A 15,240-nucleotide genomic window follows, 5' to 3' on the forward strand; every position below is an offset into this window, starting at 1 on the left:
GAGCTCAGGCTGCACAAGGGCTGGGCAGGTGCTTAAAGGGGAAATGGAACCAAGGCGTGGTGAAGGCGCCATAGATACGGAACCTAAAGCCCTCACACAAACTGGAAGACAATGACTGGGAAAATGGAACCCAGGACTTTGGGCATGCCCAGAGAACACTGGGATAATCGAGAGCATTATGCATTCCACAACTCCGTGAAGTAGAACCTAGGACCTTGCGCATACTCAGTAGACATGGACTGGAAAAATGAAAGCCAGGCCCTCACGCATGCTCAGAAGACATTAACTGGGAATCAGTAAACCGGACCCTTGCCTGGGGTTGGTTGACACCGAGAGTAGAAAGGCGGTGCAAGCACCGAGGAAACACCCTGGCTGCTATGTGTGTGCTCTGAGGAAACCGGGGCCAGGGGCATGCTTTGTACATGTTACTGATGATGGGGTAGCTGAGGTGCTGGGGCTGAGCTCGGGTACCCGAGATAGCACTGTGCCAGTGAGCTGCTCCCTAGCCCTTATCCCGGACTCAGGGACACAGAAACCAGCTGCTATCTATCCTGTGGGCCAGAGGATGACTAGGAGGCAGGGAGGGGCAGCGTCAGTAGCATCCTGAGAAAGCCAGGTGTAAGGCTGTGTGCAGACAGTCTCTGGACTTAAAAGGCAGGGGAATGACTGCGTGTAAAGAACCATGTCATTTTCAAATAAGCCCGGAAGTTATTCTCTGATCTCTGAGACATGCCACATTCATACATACATATCACACACACATAATGAATAAACCAGACTTGGACCTGCATTTGACCCAGGTTCATGGTATGAAGCATACTGCTGCATAGCCATCCCCAAAGAGTGAGGTAAAGATGAAAAGGATGACATGGTAGGGTATCCAAGGGCAGCCTGAAGACGTCCCACTGGCCAGCCCAGGATAGTTTGGGTGTCAAGATACCAGTAATGAATTGTGACTTGAGGGCGACACTGCTGCACATAACTAAATAAACGGAAATGCCAAATCACTTTATTACTGTAGAACGTCAACTAGAAAACAGAGTGACAGGTCTAGAAATCCACCATCGTGGGTGATGAGCGGGACAGGAACTGCTGCCAGCCACCTTCACTCCTCAGCTGTGCAGTAACCAAACCACACAACTGCACATTTCAACTGCAGCCCCACCTACGAAAGAGTCACGACAGTGAGAAGTAGAGTGAGCAGCATGCCACGCCCGTCCTTCCAATTCCCCCTTCCTCCTCACGGCCGAGTCAGGAGAGCAGGTCAGTAGATGGTGCCAGACTAGGCTCTGGCCTCAGGCTCCCCTGTTGCTTGGGCCTTCACACCACTCCTGTCATGTGCAGTGAGAACCCACAGTTACCTTGGCTGGTGCAGACACAGGGCGCAGGAGGGAAGGCCGAGAGCGCTTCTTGTTGTGTTCCAGACTCTTCTCCTCATTCTTCTGCACACTGTTCATGTCGCATGACCCGTTTCCTGTAAACTAAAGACACAAACACGGGAGGTGCTCAGATGGTGTACTGGCTGGTTGTATGTCAACTCGACACAAGCTAGAGTCACTGGAGGAAGGAGCCTCAGTTGAGGAAATGCCTCTATGAGATACAGCTGTAAGGCATTTTCTTAATTAGTGAATGATGGAGGAGGGCCCAGCACATCGCGGGTGGAGCCATCTCTGAACTGGTGGTTCTGGGTTCTGTAAGACAGCAGGCTGAGCACGACATGGGGCACAACCCAGTAATCAGCACCCTTACATAGCCTCTGCACCAGCTTCTGCCTCCAGGTTCCTGCCCTCTTTTGAGTTCCTATCCCAATTTCCTTGAATAAGCAGCAATATGTAAGTCCTTTCTCCCCAACTTGCCTTTTGACATGGTGTTCCATCATAGCAATAGAAACCCTACAGACCTACAGACAGACCGAGAAAGGCAGATGGCCACCTATACACATGCACTGCATTCTGGTTTGGCCTATAGCCCTAGAAAGCATTGTGTGCCATAGGCCAGCGTCTCTGTAGTGAGAACACATTGAAGATGGTCTTATTTCTGGGGGAGAGAACGAGTGCACACATCACTGGTAAATGTACACAGCTTTGAGGAGGCTCCCCGTGGCCTCCAGGGTAGAGTCAGAGGCTCAGGAGTGAGATAACTGAGTGTGTTCTGGTAAATTGGGTGTCTACAGATAACACAAAGCATTCTAGGTAGGGGTAGGTAGCAGTACACAGCCCTGGCAGCAAGTAGTAGTAGCTGATATCATCCAATGATGTCATCATTGGTGGGGGCCTTGGAGGCAGGTTTTGAAGTTTTTTGTCATGAATGACAGAACACATCTTAGGAGTGCCCTTGCTCTGTGGTATACTGCAAGGAGGGGTGGTTGGGGTGAGGTTAAGCCGACAGACAGGGCAGGTATGCTACTCTGGAAAGCTCAGAGAGTCGGAGATTCTCTTAACACCATGAGTGGGTATCAGCATCCAGTGCGCCCCACTCCACATCACCATGGGACCTAGATAGACAGATACCATGTGAAGGATGTGCACTTGGCTCTGATCGTGGGCAAAATGAAGTCAGTGTACCCAGGTAAAACTGATGGGAACAAAATGGTATACTGGACAGCTCTGTGCTGCTGTTGTGGCAGGTATGTGCAACGCACAAAACAAAAAGAAAACAAAGACAAAAACAAGAAAAAAACAAAGGGCAGAATCAGCAGGAAGCCACTGTTACTGTTTGACTCTGGAAAGCAATGGAGCACACACACACAGCAGTGCTCTGAGGAGACCTTCTCAGGGGTCATCTTTGGAGGAGAAACTCCTCTGTGAGGGAAGACATTTCCACAACACTAAAGGCCTACCCCTAAGCCACAGGTAAGACAGATCCTCTAAATCCAACAGCCAGGCATGGTGGTACATGGTTGTCATCTTAGCCCTCAGAAGGCTGAGGCAGGAGAAGCACCACTTTGAACCAGTCTAAGCTACATAGAAAGACCCTGTCTCAAAAAAAAACAAAAACCAAACCAACCAACCAAATAAAAAAATCTCAATTGTCAAAAATTTGAAACTGGCTGGGCAGTGGTGGCGCACACCTTTAATTCCAGGACTTGGGAGGCAGATGCAGACGGATTTCTGAGTTTGAGGCCAGCCTGGTCTACAAGAGTGAGTTCCAGGACAGCCAGGGCTACACAGAGAAACCCTGTCTCAATAAATAAATAAATAAATAAATAAATAAATAAATAAATAAGTGTGAAACTGTCCCAGGACCCCAAGTAAGTAAAGTGGTGTTCCAGAGGATTCTTCACTGGGCTCTTTTTTGTCAATTCAAACACCCAGTTCTGAGGAGACAGGTGGGACAGGTAGCACAGCAGACTGGCCTTGGCCCTGCTAACAGTCCTCACTCAACTGTTCAATGTTCTTCACGTAGACAGACTCCAAATCAGGGCTGGGTTGACCAACTACTTACCAGGGCCTATCTCCAACTTGGCTATAGCCATTCATTCTGTAAATCAGGTTTTATTGATTTGCAGGCAGCCCATTCACTCTGTCAAGTTTTAATGACAGCCAAACCTATTCATCCACTCTGTAAAACAAAATTTTATTGACACACAGCCACACCCACTCATTCTGCAAAGCTCTCCTGGCCACAGCTGTGCCCATTTACCAACCTGTGGCCAGATCAGATTACTTATTTTCAAGCTACTTGAGCAGGGTTGAGTCGCTATACTGAGGTCATGGGGCCAATGCGGAGGAAAACACTCAGAACCAACTGGTGCTCAACAGGTAGACTTAGAAAGGAAGCCAGTTTATCCCTGTCTTACACTGTGAATCCCAGCTTCTGAGATGGATAGTCCCCCTGCTGAGATGCACACAACAGCACTGCTCACACTGCGTTGACTGCTGCTCACACACTCTGCTATGTTAGGGGTAGAGGTACTGTGAACCCCCAGTACTGGCAGTGACTGAAGACAAGTGCAGGGAAGGAAGCCGCCTCTCTTCTGTAAGCTCCATGGATAGCGTGACTGCTAGTTCAGAAGCTGGTTTGTGTGTGTCTGTGTTTTTGAGACAGGGTTTCTCTGGCTGTCCTGGAAATTGCTCTGTAGATCAGGCTGGTCTCAAACAGGAGCTGTTTATTATGTGATTGTTAATATTGTTAAGTCTCAACAAAACCCAGCAAAAATGGCTCACTAAAGTACCTATTTAACCATCAGTCTGTCAGCAAGGCAGATACACTACCTGTGACTGAGTTCCACTCCTTCCTGCACTTCTCACCCTGAGAATACCCTCGTGGCCTCTGGGTTCCCAAGTATTCTACTCCCCACTCTGCCTCACGGCCCTGTGCCTCACGGCCATGCTCAGCAGCCATGCCATTGCCTTTTCATTCCATCTGGTAAGGACATGGCCACTCCCAGGTACAGTGGAGGAGGTGGTTTACTGTACATATGAGAGCACATAGTCCGAGGCCTGCACTCCCATGAGGGAGGAGGACATGACCAAAGAAGATCCAAGAGTGGAGCCAGCCAGGAGCCACAAGACCAAGAAACTAGGTGGCCAAAATGGTTGCCGTATGTTGGGATCAGAAGCTGAGGAAGGGAAGTAGAAGTCCAGCCCCTGGAAGGAAGAGGGTTAGGGGAAGGAGCAGAGTGACAAATGCCAGGAGGAGCCGGTACTCTGTAACAGGCAGTACTCACCAGCTGAGACCGATGTCCAGCATCAGCTTTGATGCATTAAATAGGCATCAGTTAGCCATTTGTCTCAGGTTTCTTTGAGACCTAACAATTACTACTTTGAGACAGTGTCTTTTTATGTAGCCCTGAGTAGCCTGGAATGCACAGATATCCACCTGCCTTTGCCTCCAGAGTACACAGACTAACAAGGTTTGCACTATCACCCTGGTCCAGCAGACAAGCTGCTTGGTTTTTCTGGTATTCCTGTGGGCTAGGATAGAAGCAGGACTTCAGAGATTAGTATGCAGCCTGCAAGGCCTCAGAACACCAGGTCCAAGAAAACAAGGGAGCCCTACACCCAGAACTCCCCTGGACTTCAAAGTTCACTGTCGTCCCCCATCCCCCCCGTCCCCGACCCCCGTCGTCAGTGGTAGCTCAGGGAAGTGCAGTGGAGGATGACAGGCTCTCAACTCCAAGGGGTGTTGGGACAGAGCCATGCTGCTCAAATGCAGCACCCAGATCTGACACCCCAAATACTAACCCCACCTTAAGTAGCAGTTGACAGGAAACTCATCCTAACAGATAATCTGTGGCCAGGCCATCAGGAGCCTAGAGGTGACACCCCTCTCCTACATACTATTATAATCCCCAAAGACAGTCAGAGTATTCTCTTGATAGGAATAGGGTACCACAATATCCAGAAAAAGTCTATATACCATCATGTACTGATGGCTTTGTGTCCAGCTAGGTGTGATAGTCTGTGAGGTCCTAGAAGCTAGGAGATGGGAGCCTGGTTGGAAGGAAGGTGAGGGGTCCCAAGCCCACTGTCTGCTGGCAAGTGAGCAGCCCCTGCCACCAACCCCCAGAGCCTGAGGGTCTTCTCAGAGCAGCTTCAGAGTCCAGGGAGCCAAGGACAGCAGCAGAGAACTAGGAAACCAGGAGCCATATGAACCCTTCTTCTGTTAGCTCTGTCACAGTGATGTTTAAAAAAAAAAAAAAAACAAAGAAACCACTAAGACAACAGTCATGATTTCAAAGAGAACCTCACTAGAATTTCTAAACTTCAGAAAGAAACAGGCAGACAGGGACTCAAGACAGAGTGGAAGTACAGAAGGACCCTAGTGTCCCTCCAGGCACACTCAAGAGCCCCTGTAGATCTGTGCAGCTCTGGGAACATGGATCCCGTGGGGACATTCAGGGAGATGACAGAGAGAACATGCCTATGCAGTCTGTCCCAGGAGCTGGCACTACAGTCATCACCTGAAAGTCAACCGGCAGCTCAGGGTCTCACTTGAGCAGACAGCCAGCCACAGCTCTGAGGAGGAAGCGAGGCCCAAGGGCAACACCCAGCCTGGCTCTACCTGAGGCTGAAGGGCACAGCAGGCCACGTGGCTCCTGGGCTCTGCCACCACCTGGGCCCTGGAGGGCACCTAGACACCAGGCAGGAGGGACAGTTAAGCCACAGCCCTAGGCTAGATGACACAAGTTTCTCTGATGTAGTTAGGTATTTCCAGGTTTTATCCCACCCATGGCTGATGATGTGGTCAAGACATGGTGACAAAGACCAAGGCCACTGGCCACTGGCCTGGGTAAGATCAAAGAAGCCTGACAAAACAATAAGAACATGCCAGGGCAAAACACCTGACAAGACCAAAACCAGGCCAAGGTCAACAGCATGGCTCAGAGGGTAGAGTGGCAGGATCTGAGTGTGACCCCAAGACACATGGGTGAAATGACAAAACTTACTCTCCCAAGTTGTCCTCTGACTTCCATCCACCCGTGGCTGTGGTGCACATACAAATGTCTAACAGTAATTGAAAAAATGATCGGAAGTAGTGGCCCCTGACAGTGATTCCAGCATTCAGGGAGCCCAAAAAAGCAGGAGATCACATGTTGAAGGGAGCCTGAACTACAGTGAGAGCCAATCTCAAAGAGAAAACAAACAAACAAACAAACAAACAAACCACGTTCAGTTATCAGGGGTCTGGAAAGCTGGCACAGTCTGACAAGGAAGCAGGAGGTGGAAGACACTGGCTTCCTGCTCGTCAACTCACTGCAAAAGCTGCAGTGCCAATGGCAGGCCTGAGAACACACAGACCAAGAGGTGGCAACAGTCATCACGAGCAATGCACACACGTTAATATTGTCAAGACGGAGCCCAGCATGGCAGGCTCATCAGTGTGCTAGACAAGTGGATCATTTCCATAGACAAAACACAGCTCCAGAGATAAAGCTGTAAGAAAAGAAGGAAAATCTCATGACCTAATTGCTCAGCAACAGCTTCTAAAGTTTAACACTTAAAGAGTGATGTGAGGAAAAAATTAATTACAATCTATAAAGATTGTGTGCATCAAAATCACGAACAAAGAAGGAAAAAGGTGACAGGAGATGGAGGTGAGAATCTGCAGGTCACACATTTTAAGGAGCTCATGGGAGCAGAGCAAGGACTCAGCTGTAGCTGCAGACAGGCCGTTCAATGGCTAGGAGGACTGGCTGCTCTTGCAGAGGGCCTGGATTCAGGTCCCAGGACTCACATGACAGCTTACACCACCATTAACTCCAGCTCCCGTGCTCTGACGCCCTCTTCTGGTCTCCACAGGCATCTGCATGTATGTGGTACACAACACTCATACGGACAAAACATGGACACACAAATAGTAATAAACAATATATCTTAAAATCCAGCCAGTACAGAAACATGACACTCAACAGAGTCAATCAGCACTGGGGAAATGCAGTCAAAGCTGACGAATATCTTTCTCTGACAGCTGTAAAACAACTGAACACAGACTGGAAAGTCAAATATTGGCAGGACTCAGGAAATGGAGCCACTGACACAGAAAACACAAATTCTTCAGAAAGTTAAATGAAACTACCATGTAATCTGGGAAGCCCACAGAGGCTGATCCAAAGCTGGTATCCAGGCATCCAAACAATGACTTGTATAAGTCTGTTCACTCCCAATGGCTTCAAAGCAAACCAACCCATGTCCACAACACAAATGGACAAAATGGAAACCCATACTTGGGACCATTACTACTCAGTCACTGACAAACACGAGGGAACACTAGCAAAGGCTAAAAACACAGACCCCAATGACAATGTCCAGGGCAGGCAAGTCCAGACAGGAAGCAGGTCAGAGGCTAGGGGATGGACAGGGTGAGTGCTGATGGAGACAAGTAACCTGTAAGGACTGAAAGTGACAGTTGTACTAACTGTTAAGTAGATTGCATGGCACTGAACCGTACCTTTTTTCTAAGACAGGGTTCATGTAGTCCTGAGTACTCTGGAACTGGCTATGTCAACCAGGCTGGCCTCAAACTCTGAAATTAGTTGGCTGTGCCTCCCAGTGTTGGGATTAAAGGTTGCGCCACTACCACCAGCTGGCCCAGAATTACGTACTTTAAAGTGGTGAATTTTATGGTGTTCTTTAAGGTTCATGAATTTCATCTCTACTTCTCAAAAAAGACTAATATGCATAAAAAACACAGAAAAGGCACCTCTGGCAGGCCTCAGGCTGCTGGGAGAAAGTGAGGAGGCAAGTGCAGTCTAGCCCTAGGCACTTGTGCAAGCCTGGACCACTGTCCTCACACTGGCTTCCCTGTCTCTGCCAAAAGACATCCATGCTCCCACAATACCGTAGTCACGGTATGTGAGACAGGCTCAGCAGACTCTAGCTCTGCACACAGCTTGCGGGCAGGATCATGGACACTTGGCACTCACCAGGGACCGCTTTGCCTCAGGCAGGAACTGTCCGAACTCTGACAGCAGGTCCTCCTGACCACGGAAGAGATTGGCCACTTCTGTGAAAACCTCCTCCTCAGACATGCCACGGAATGGACGACCCTTAGTGTGCAGCTGTTCCTTCTGCAAGTGGGAAAAAGAAAAAAGGGTGAGCAGGGTCCTAGGGCAGGCATGGGCAGAGGTGCAGACATCAGCCTTGTGTCTACACTCTTAAGTTTGTTCTGCTCTCAGTGGTCTGAGCCCTGCCATACTGGCTGAGGAGGGTACGATGGGTCTCAGAGCAATGGGGGAGCCATGCTTGCTGGATGAGAGGAGCAGAGAATGGCTCCCAGTGCATCACTAGACAGTAGTTGGGGAGAGCCAAGATGTAGGAGGCAGGCAAACCTGGAGCTGAAGGCTACAGAAGGGCCAGAGGCTGGGGACAGGGATGCAGAAACCAGGTGAGCTTTAAAATTTAAGAAGAAAAAGGACTTTGGTAGAAATATGCTGCACTACACTCAATGTCATGGTCAAGAGAGCAGGGTAGCCACATGGCCACAGCTTGACAGCAGCCAACACAGCTCACCGTCTGCTTCAAGGAAGGAAGCTGTGCTGTTTGATTTTTGGTTTTCTGCATACTGTTAGGGGATGAACTGAGGCCTCATACATACTCACTAATTAACAGCAATCCTCCTGGCTAAGCATTCTGAATTCTGGATAAAGGTATGTGCCACCACATCTGGCTTCAAACGACTGTTTTTAAAAACACAACTTAAGACTGGTTTCATGGTGGCACATGCCTTTAATCCCAGCACTCAAGAGGCACAGGCAGGCAGATCTCTGAGTTCAAGGCCAGCCTGGTCTATAGAGTGAGTTTCAGGACAGCCAGGGCTACACAGAGAAACCTTGTTTGGGGGGTGAGGGGGATAAGACACAGGCAAAGCTGAGACTCTAGCACAGAGGCACAAAAACCTTGAGCTGATCTTGGGAATTGGCAGAGTGCACATACCTTGGCTGTGGCCTGTGCTCTGGGCATGTCCACCAAGCTTCCTGAAGCCACCACCACCCAGCACAGCAGCCTCAGGAGGGCTGCCACACATGACGGCCAAGGCTAAGGAGCTTATGGTGTTTGTTACAACATGTCTCAGACACAGTGTAGTAGAAAACTGCACCCAACTGGCTGGTGTCCCCAAGAACACAAAACTACACTAGTATCCCACATCTGTGCCCTCCCTGGAGGTACTGCTGTGCTGGGAGCCACAATGTCACTGCCTGAGGTTTCCACATCCACATAACACAAGCTGCATCCTCCGGCAGACAGTAATGGAGCTGTGCTGTAAATGTGGACCATGACTAGGGTTCTGTGAGTTCATAGGGAGCCTAGGTTAGTTAGCTCTATGATGGTGAACTTGTATGCCAAAAAGAAACCAGTCTTCTTTGTCTCTACAACTTTATGTGCTGTGTGGTACTGGAGACATGACCTATCAATTGAAGTGGCAGCTGTTGAGTGGCTCGGAAAGTTTCCTGTATGAGAATCAGAGCTCTGTATTTTGACCCCTGGACCCCTCAGGGGCTTCTTCCAGCATTCTTTCTCCCTGCTTCTGCACCGATGGCTGGCCTACACACCTCTCAACACGCACCCTTTTTCTACCTCAACCTACTCCTGACTCCCCCAGAACCATACTGAACACTGGGGTGTGATGTGGCTAAGGAAAGCTACCAAGAGAATCTGGCTGGGTTGTGGTGTGCAGTAAGTAAGTGTGTGGCTAGCTTGTGAGGCCCTGGACTCCACTTTCAGCTCCTAAATGCCAAACAATGTCCAGGTGGGACAAGGCCCCAGATGCCACAGTGGGCTAGGCCTCACCTGGTAGGTATGTAGGATCTCCAGGAAGGACCTGTAGATCTCAGGGTGGTCCAGAAAGCGGGTCTTGATCTTGTTCACATAGCTGATAGCATTGTTGAACTCAACAGAGTCAGACTCCAGGGGCACCTGGCCTCTGTCCTCCTTGTAGGACATCTGCTTGAAGTCCTCCCCACAGTCACCATGGCTATGGGAGTTGTCCTGTGGAACATAGGCAGTGAGTGGCATGGGGTGTCCAGGAGATAAACACTGCACTGTTACTACCTGCTGAAAAGTATTGTCCCTGTAACCCTATGCACCCCTTGAAGTCAAGTACTTCTTCCCTCTGGGGTCTCCCTAGATCTCCAAGCACTGCAGCTAGAATTGCAGTTTCAACAAAGCCCACCCCTGTATTCCTGAGACTGGATCTCTCTATGAGGCTTCAACTCTGACCAACCTCCTGCCTCATCCTCCCCAGATCAGAGGTTTGCTTTAGCAAGTCCTTTCCACTCTTGGATATTAGCATGCATGGAGAAAGTCACAGATCCTGGAACCTGAACCTTACTGCAGCTATGTGCAGGGTTGTGAGAAACATACCCATCTTAGTAAGACTGTTCTAAGGTAAAAACAAGGTCTGCTAACTTCAAGGGAGCATCACAGTATGTGTGTGTACCTAGCCACAGCTAGCTCAGGGGATTCTCACAACAGGGCCTCTGGGTGCTAAGCACCAGAATAACTCAAGTGAGAGGCATCAGTCATCAGAGCATACTGTGCACATTTTTCTCCAGCTGTAGACACAAACAGGTCTCTTTTGCTCTATGGAATCCTGCTGGGGGGGGGGGAGCAATCAACGGACAGGAAGGACTGCAGTCCAGGTGAGAGTACTCAACCCAAGCAGCAGCTCTGCGGGAGCCCTGTGGGAGGGAATAGAGCCCTGAGGGAATGGAGCCCTGTGGGAAGGAATGGAGCCCTGAGGGAGGGAATGGAGCCCTGTGGGAGGGAATGGGGCCCTGAGGGAATGGAGCCCTGTGGGAGGGAATGTGGCCCTGAGGGAAGGAATGGAACCCTGTGGGAAGACACGGCAGCTGGACTTCTCAAATGGAACCATCCCACACGTCTTCCTGGATCACTGTCACTACCCCTCAGCTCATGGTTCTAGTCACATGACATCCATGCTCACCGTGATCTTCCAGAACCATCTTTTAGTGACTCTGAGTGACTGCCCTGTTCTCCCTAGCAGCTCCCTCTTCTGGGCAACAGGCTCACACATGGTATCTGAGTGGTTACGTGGACAATAGGTAATTTTCCCCAAGAGGCTGGAGGCAGATGGTGTGTAGTGAGGTGCCAGCACCAAGGGCTCAGGTTCCTAAGGAAGGCTTGCACTGTGTCCTCAAGACTTCTTAAAAGAAACCAGCAGCTAGGTTGTGGTGGCATACACCTTTAATCCCAGCACTAGGGAAACAGAGTTCAAGGCAGCCTGGTTTACAGAGTGAGTCCTAGAACAGCCCGGGTTACACAAAGAAACCTTGTCTCAAAAAACCATAGGTTAAAAAAATAAATAAATTTTAAAATGTCAGTCATATTTAATTAGGGCACATACAAATGGCCTCATCTGGTCTGTGTTTGCTCAGTCTCGATCCTATCTCCAAATAGCAGTCCCTTAGTATCCAAGGGGAACAGGTTTCAGGACCCTCCTCCACAGAATGCCAATGTGGAGGGCATCACACAGATGTGCTCAGATTCCCACAGCATACACCACCTCCAGGAGTTTCACACCAATACACTGTCAGTGATTCCACCTTGTGAACTAGGGTATAACAATTACATACAGCACAAGCACAGACTGGGGTGGGGCTCAGACACAGAGCTTCCGACCAGTCCCCTAAGCCACCCTGCATGCTCAGCATACATGATCATTCCCTTAAATGTCTGATCTGTGCCAAATCTGCAAGTGCAGAACTCAAGGATCAAAGACCAACTAGTGGTCTTCTCGGGGACTGGGGTCAAGCTGCAACACATAACTAGGAAGCAGGACTGAGCTACAACAGTGGACACACACAGTGCTAGAAGCCAAAGCTGAGGACACTGATTACAAATGTGGGCTACAAATGAGGTACCTGACTGCTCACTCAAGGTCACGGGGTCTGAGTTTGCCCTTGGTAAGCCTAGGGTCTCCTGAGCACTGTATGATCTCTCTGGTTCCCTGAATAAGCCGGATGGCACACAGAGCCAGCCCTCTAGTCAGGGACTCTGCAGAAGGCACTAGATGGTGATAAGGACAGTTACTATGGCAACAGCCATAGTAACCAATAATCCAACAGAGAATTTTCCTACAGTCCAACAATCACAATCCTATAAGCAGATCCAAAAACTGGAAAGGACTCATACACCAACATTCAATGAAGCACCACTCACAAAAGCCAACAAAAGGTGGAAACTACTTAAAATCCTCAGACAAATGAATGAAATGTAGTCCATCCAGTGGAACTGTATTCAGAAACACAAGAAAAGAAGCATTAACAGATACTGTGATGTGAGTGACTGATGAAATGGCCAGAAGAGAAACTATACAGACAACAAGTAGAGGAGTGCTTGGCAGGGTCTGTTCCTGGAGTGACAGGATGTTCTGGAATTAGTGGTGATGTTTGTACAACCATAATACAATCTTCTATTGTGACCTTAGAAAAATATAAAACCACCACTACACAGCCTACAAGATATATGGGATAGGCCCTGCTGGGACTTTCTATCCTTTTTTCTGTCTGCACTTAGGGTGACTTGTTTACATAGCTAGCACTCACACTCTGCCTCACAGCTGCCCAGAACCATGCTGCTCTCCTGGCTATTCAGGAACCTAAATGAGCAAACAGTCAGCCCCAGCTGCCCCAACCTCTCAGGGGTCTCTGGATGGGCTGATTCCTGGCCATGCAGTGCCCTGTAAACCAGCCTCTCAGCTTTCCCCCAGCCCTACTCTACTCTACAGACAACCCTAATGGTGCATCCCTCCAAAGACCCTTACTTGGGTCCAGTTTCCACAAAGTCCCTGCTATCAACGTTGGGAGTCCTATATCCAAACTCCAAATTTAACAGAGGGCCAGCATCCAAGGATGTAGTGGTTTGGAATTTATCAGGCCCAAGGCACTACCTGTCCTTGTCAAAAACTGACCAAGCCTCCCCAAAGAGGGTGGATAAAGGACAGCCTCCTGTGAGTATGTGAGACCAAGGACCTACTGACTGTCTCCAGGAGCTAGGTGTCCCATCCTCACTTGCCCACTGACAGCTGGTTTCCTACTCTTCCCCTAACACAGCTCAGTGACCCAGGGAAAGGTCCTCTTCCCATGAAGAGCTTGGTCAGGAAGGCAGCACCAACACGAGGAATATACACTTCTCCCACCTGTGAGTGGCAGTGGGGAATCTGAGGCAACAGCTCCCAGGATGCTTGCTGAGGGAGAAGCAACAGCAGATGAAATGTGCTCCTAGCCTCCCGCTTGTAGCAGGGCATGGTTATCTGTCTCCTCCCTTCACAGGAGGTACCCTGTTCATGGACCTAAGAGCGTCTTGGTCATCCTTTCTGTAAGTCATTGGGGCCCCTTGGTCAACTAAGCCACCTATGAAGGGAACAGGCCGCCCCCATGACTCAGACTCCACTTCCTGCCAGCTCTCGCTCCCTGCAGCTTAGCTTTCTATTGAGTGGTGTCCTGAGTTCTGACATCATGCATGCCCTAGGAACTGTTCTTTCCTCTTGACACAGCTTGTACTGCCTTGTATCACAGCCACACAGAGTCTAGAAGTCACTTCTGATAAGGCGCTGGTGGTCACAGTTCCTGGGTTCCTGTACAGATGGGAAATGAAAGACCCTGACAACTCAGTGGCATGTGCTTCCAGGAGTTCCCTCTGAAAACTGGGCAGGGCTGGGATTCAGGAGGCACGCTGATGAGCAGAGCCACTTACACAGGAGCCACTTGGAGGGCCTGTGGGGCCACAGTACCTTTCCAGAGTCCCTCTCAACCTCACCGAAAGCCTGTGGTGGCAGCTCTCATGTGATCCTAGCACCTGGAAGACTGAGGCATGAGGATGAGGCTCAGACCTGTCTGAGCTACTGTGGGAGTGGCAGTGTAGAGAACTACAGACAGCAGGCGGCAGAGCCCAAGCCTGAGCTGTGAAAAGAGCCTCTGGCAATCCTATGACCCAGTGTGAGAAAGTTAGTCCCATGCACAAAACTCAACACCTCGGTTTTACTGGTGGCCTAAGATCAAGGGAAGCCATAAGATGCCAGTGCATACTTGGCCTGGTAGACTTCTTGGGAAAGCCTGGAGACTAGATCTCAGCAACTAGTGATTCAATGAGCCTGAAATCTCCTCCCTATATGCCCACCCCTAAGTGCTAGGGACTAAACCCAGGACTTTGCTCATGCTAAGTGTACTATCCCACACTGAACCACACCCCAGCCACTACACTTGATGGGATGCAAAGGCTGTCTCTGTGTTTCTGTCTGGCCATCCACTAGAGGACCTAGAAAAAGAAAAGGCTGTATAAAGGCTTCCAGAAACATCACAAATGCCTAGCTGTGTTCCTGGGGGTCCACATCACTCAAGCGATGCCTACCTGGCTGCTCAGAGGAGACTGGATGTTCAACTTGCCGTTCTTTGGAATGTCTATACGGTATCCAAGTGGAAGGAAGGCATTAAACCCCACGATGAGGTCAGGGTGTTCATGGAAGAGCTGGGACACACGCCTGATCACGCCAGGGGTGTCGATGCTGGAAAAAAGAAATGCAAGTGGGCAAGAGTCCTGGGAGTGAACTGCCCCGGTGGTCTCAAGATCACCTCAGCCCAGGGTTAGCTGATGGCAAAGACTCTAAAAATGGGCCCCACCATGTTGTTTTGTATTTTTCCCTTAGAGAAAGAGTTTCTCTGTATAGCCCTGGCTAGCCTCCATATGCCTGCCTCTGCCTGAGATTAAAGGTATGCACCACCATGCCCCACTAAACAAATGGGCCCCACCATGTGAAACCACCTGGCTAAGTCTAGCA

At 49.7% G+C, this 15,240-nt stretch overlaps 1 protein-coding gene across 2 annotated transcripts in view; it reads right to left on the reverse strand.

Annotated features, from left to right (window-relative positions):
* The window catches only part of Sin3b (SIN3 transcription regulator family member B), a 33,828-nt gene that overhangs the window by 16,150 nt on the left and 2,438 nt on the right, over positions 1–15,240 (reverse strand). The window contains exons 3-7 of one of the 2 annotated variants that reach the window (XM_028787730.1): positions 14,814–14,967; positions 10,233–10,430; positions 8,369–8,512; positions 1,362–1,481; positions 988–1,165 (exon numbers count right to left, since the gene is read on the reverse strand). In XM_028787730.1, coding sequence (XP_028643563.1) covers positions 1,106–1,165; positions 1,362–1,481; positions 8,369–8,512; positions 10,233–10,430; positions 14,814–14,967 — 676 coding nt within the window. In that variant the 3' untranslated portion in view covers positions 988–1,105. Of the gene's footprint in view, positions 1–987; positions 1,166–1,361; positions 1,482–8,368; positions 8,513–10,232; positions 10,431–14,813; positions 14,968–15,240 lie in introns of those variants that run through there. The other variant, XM_028787729.1, reaches the window with a different exon arrangement.

This window comes from Grammomys surdaster, unplaced genomic scaffold (genome assembly GCF_004785775.1).
Source record: "Grammomys surdaster isolate TR1022 unplaced genomic scaffold, NIH_TR_1.0 125672, whole genome shotgun sequence".
In the NCBI taxonomy this organism is placed as follows: Eukaryota; Metazoa; Chordata; class Mammalia; order Rodentia; family Muridae; genus Grammomys; species Grammomys surdaster.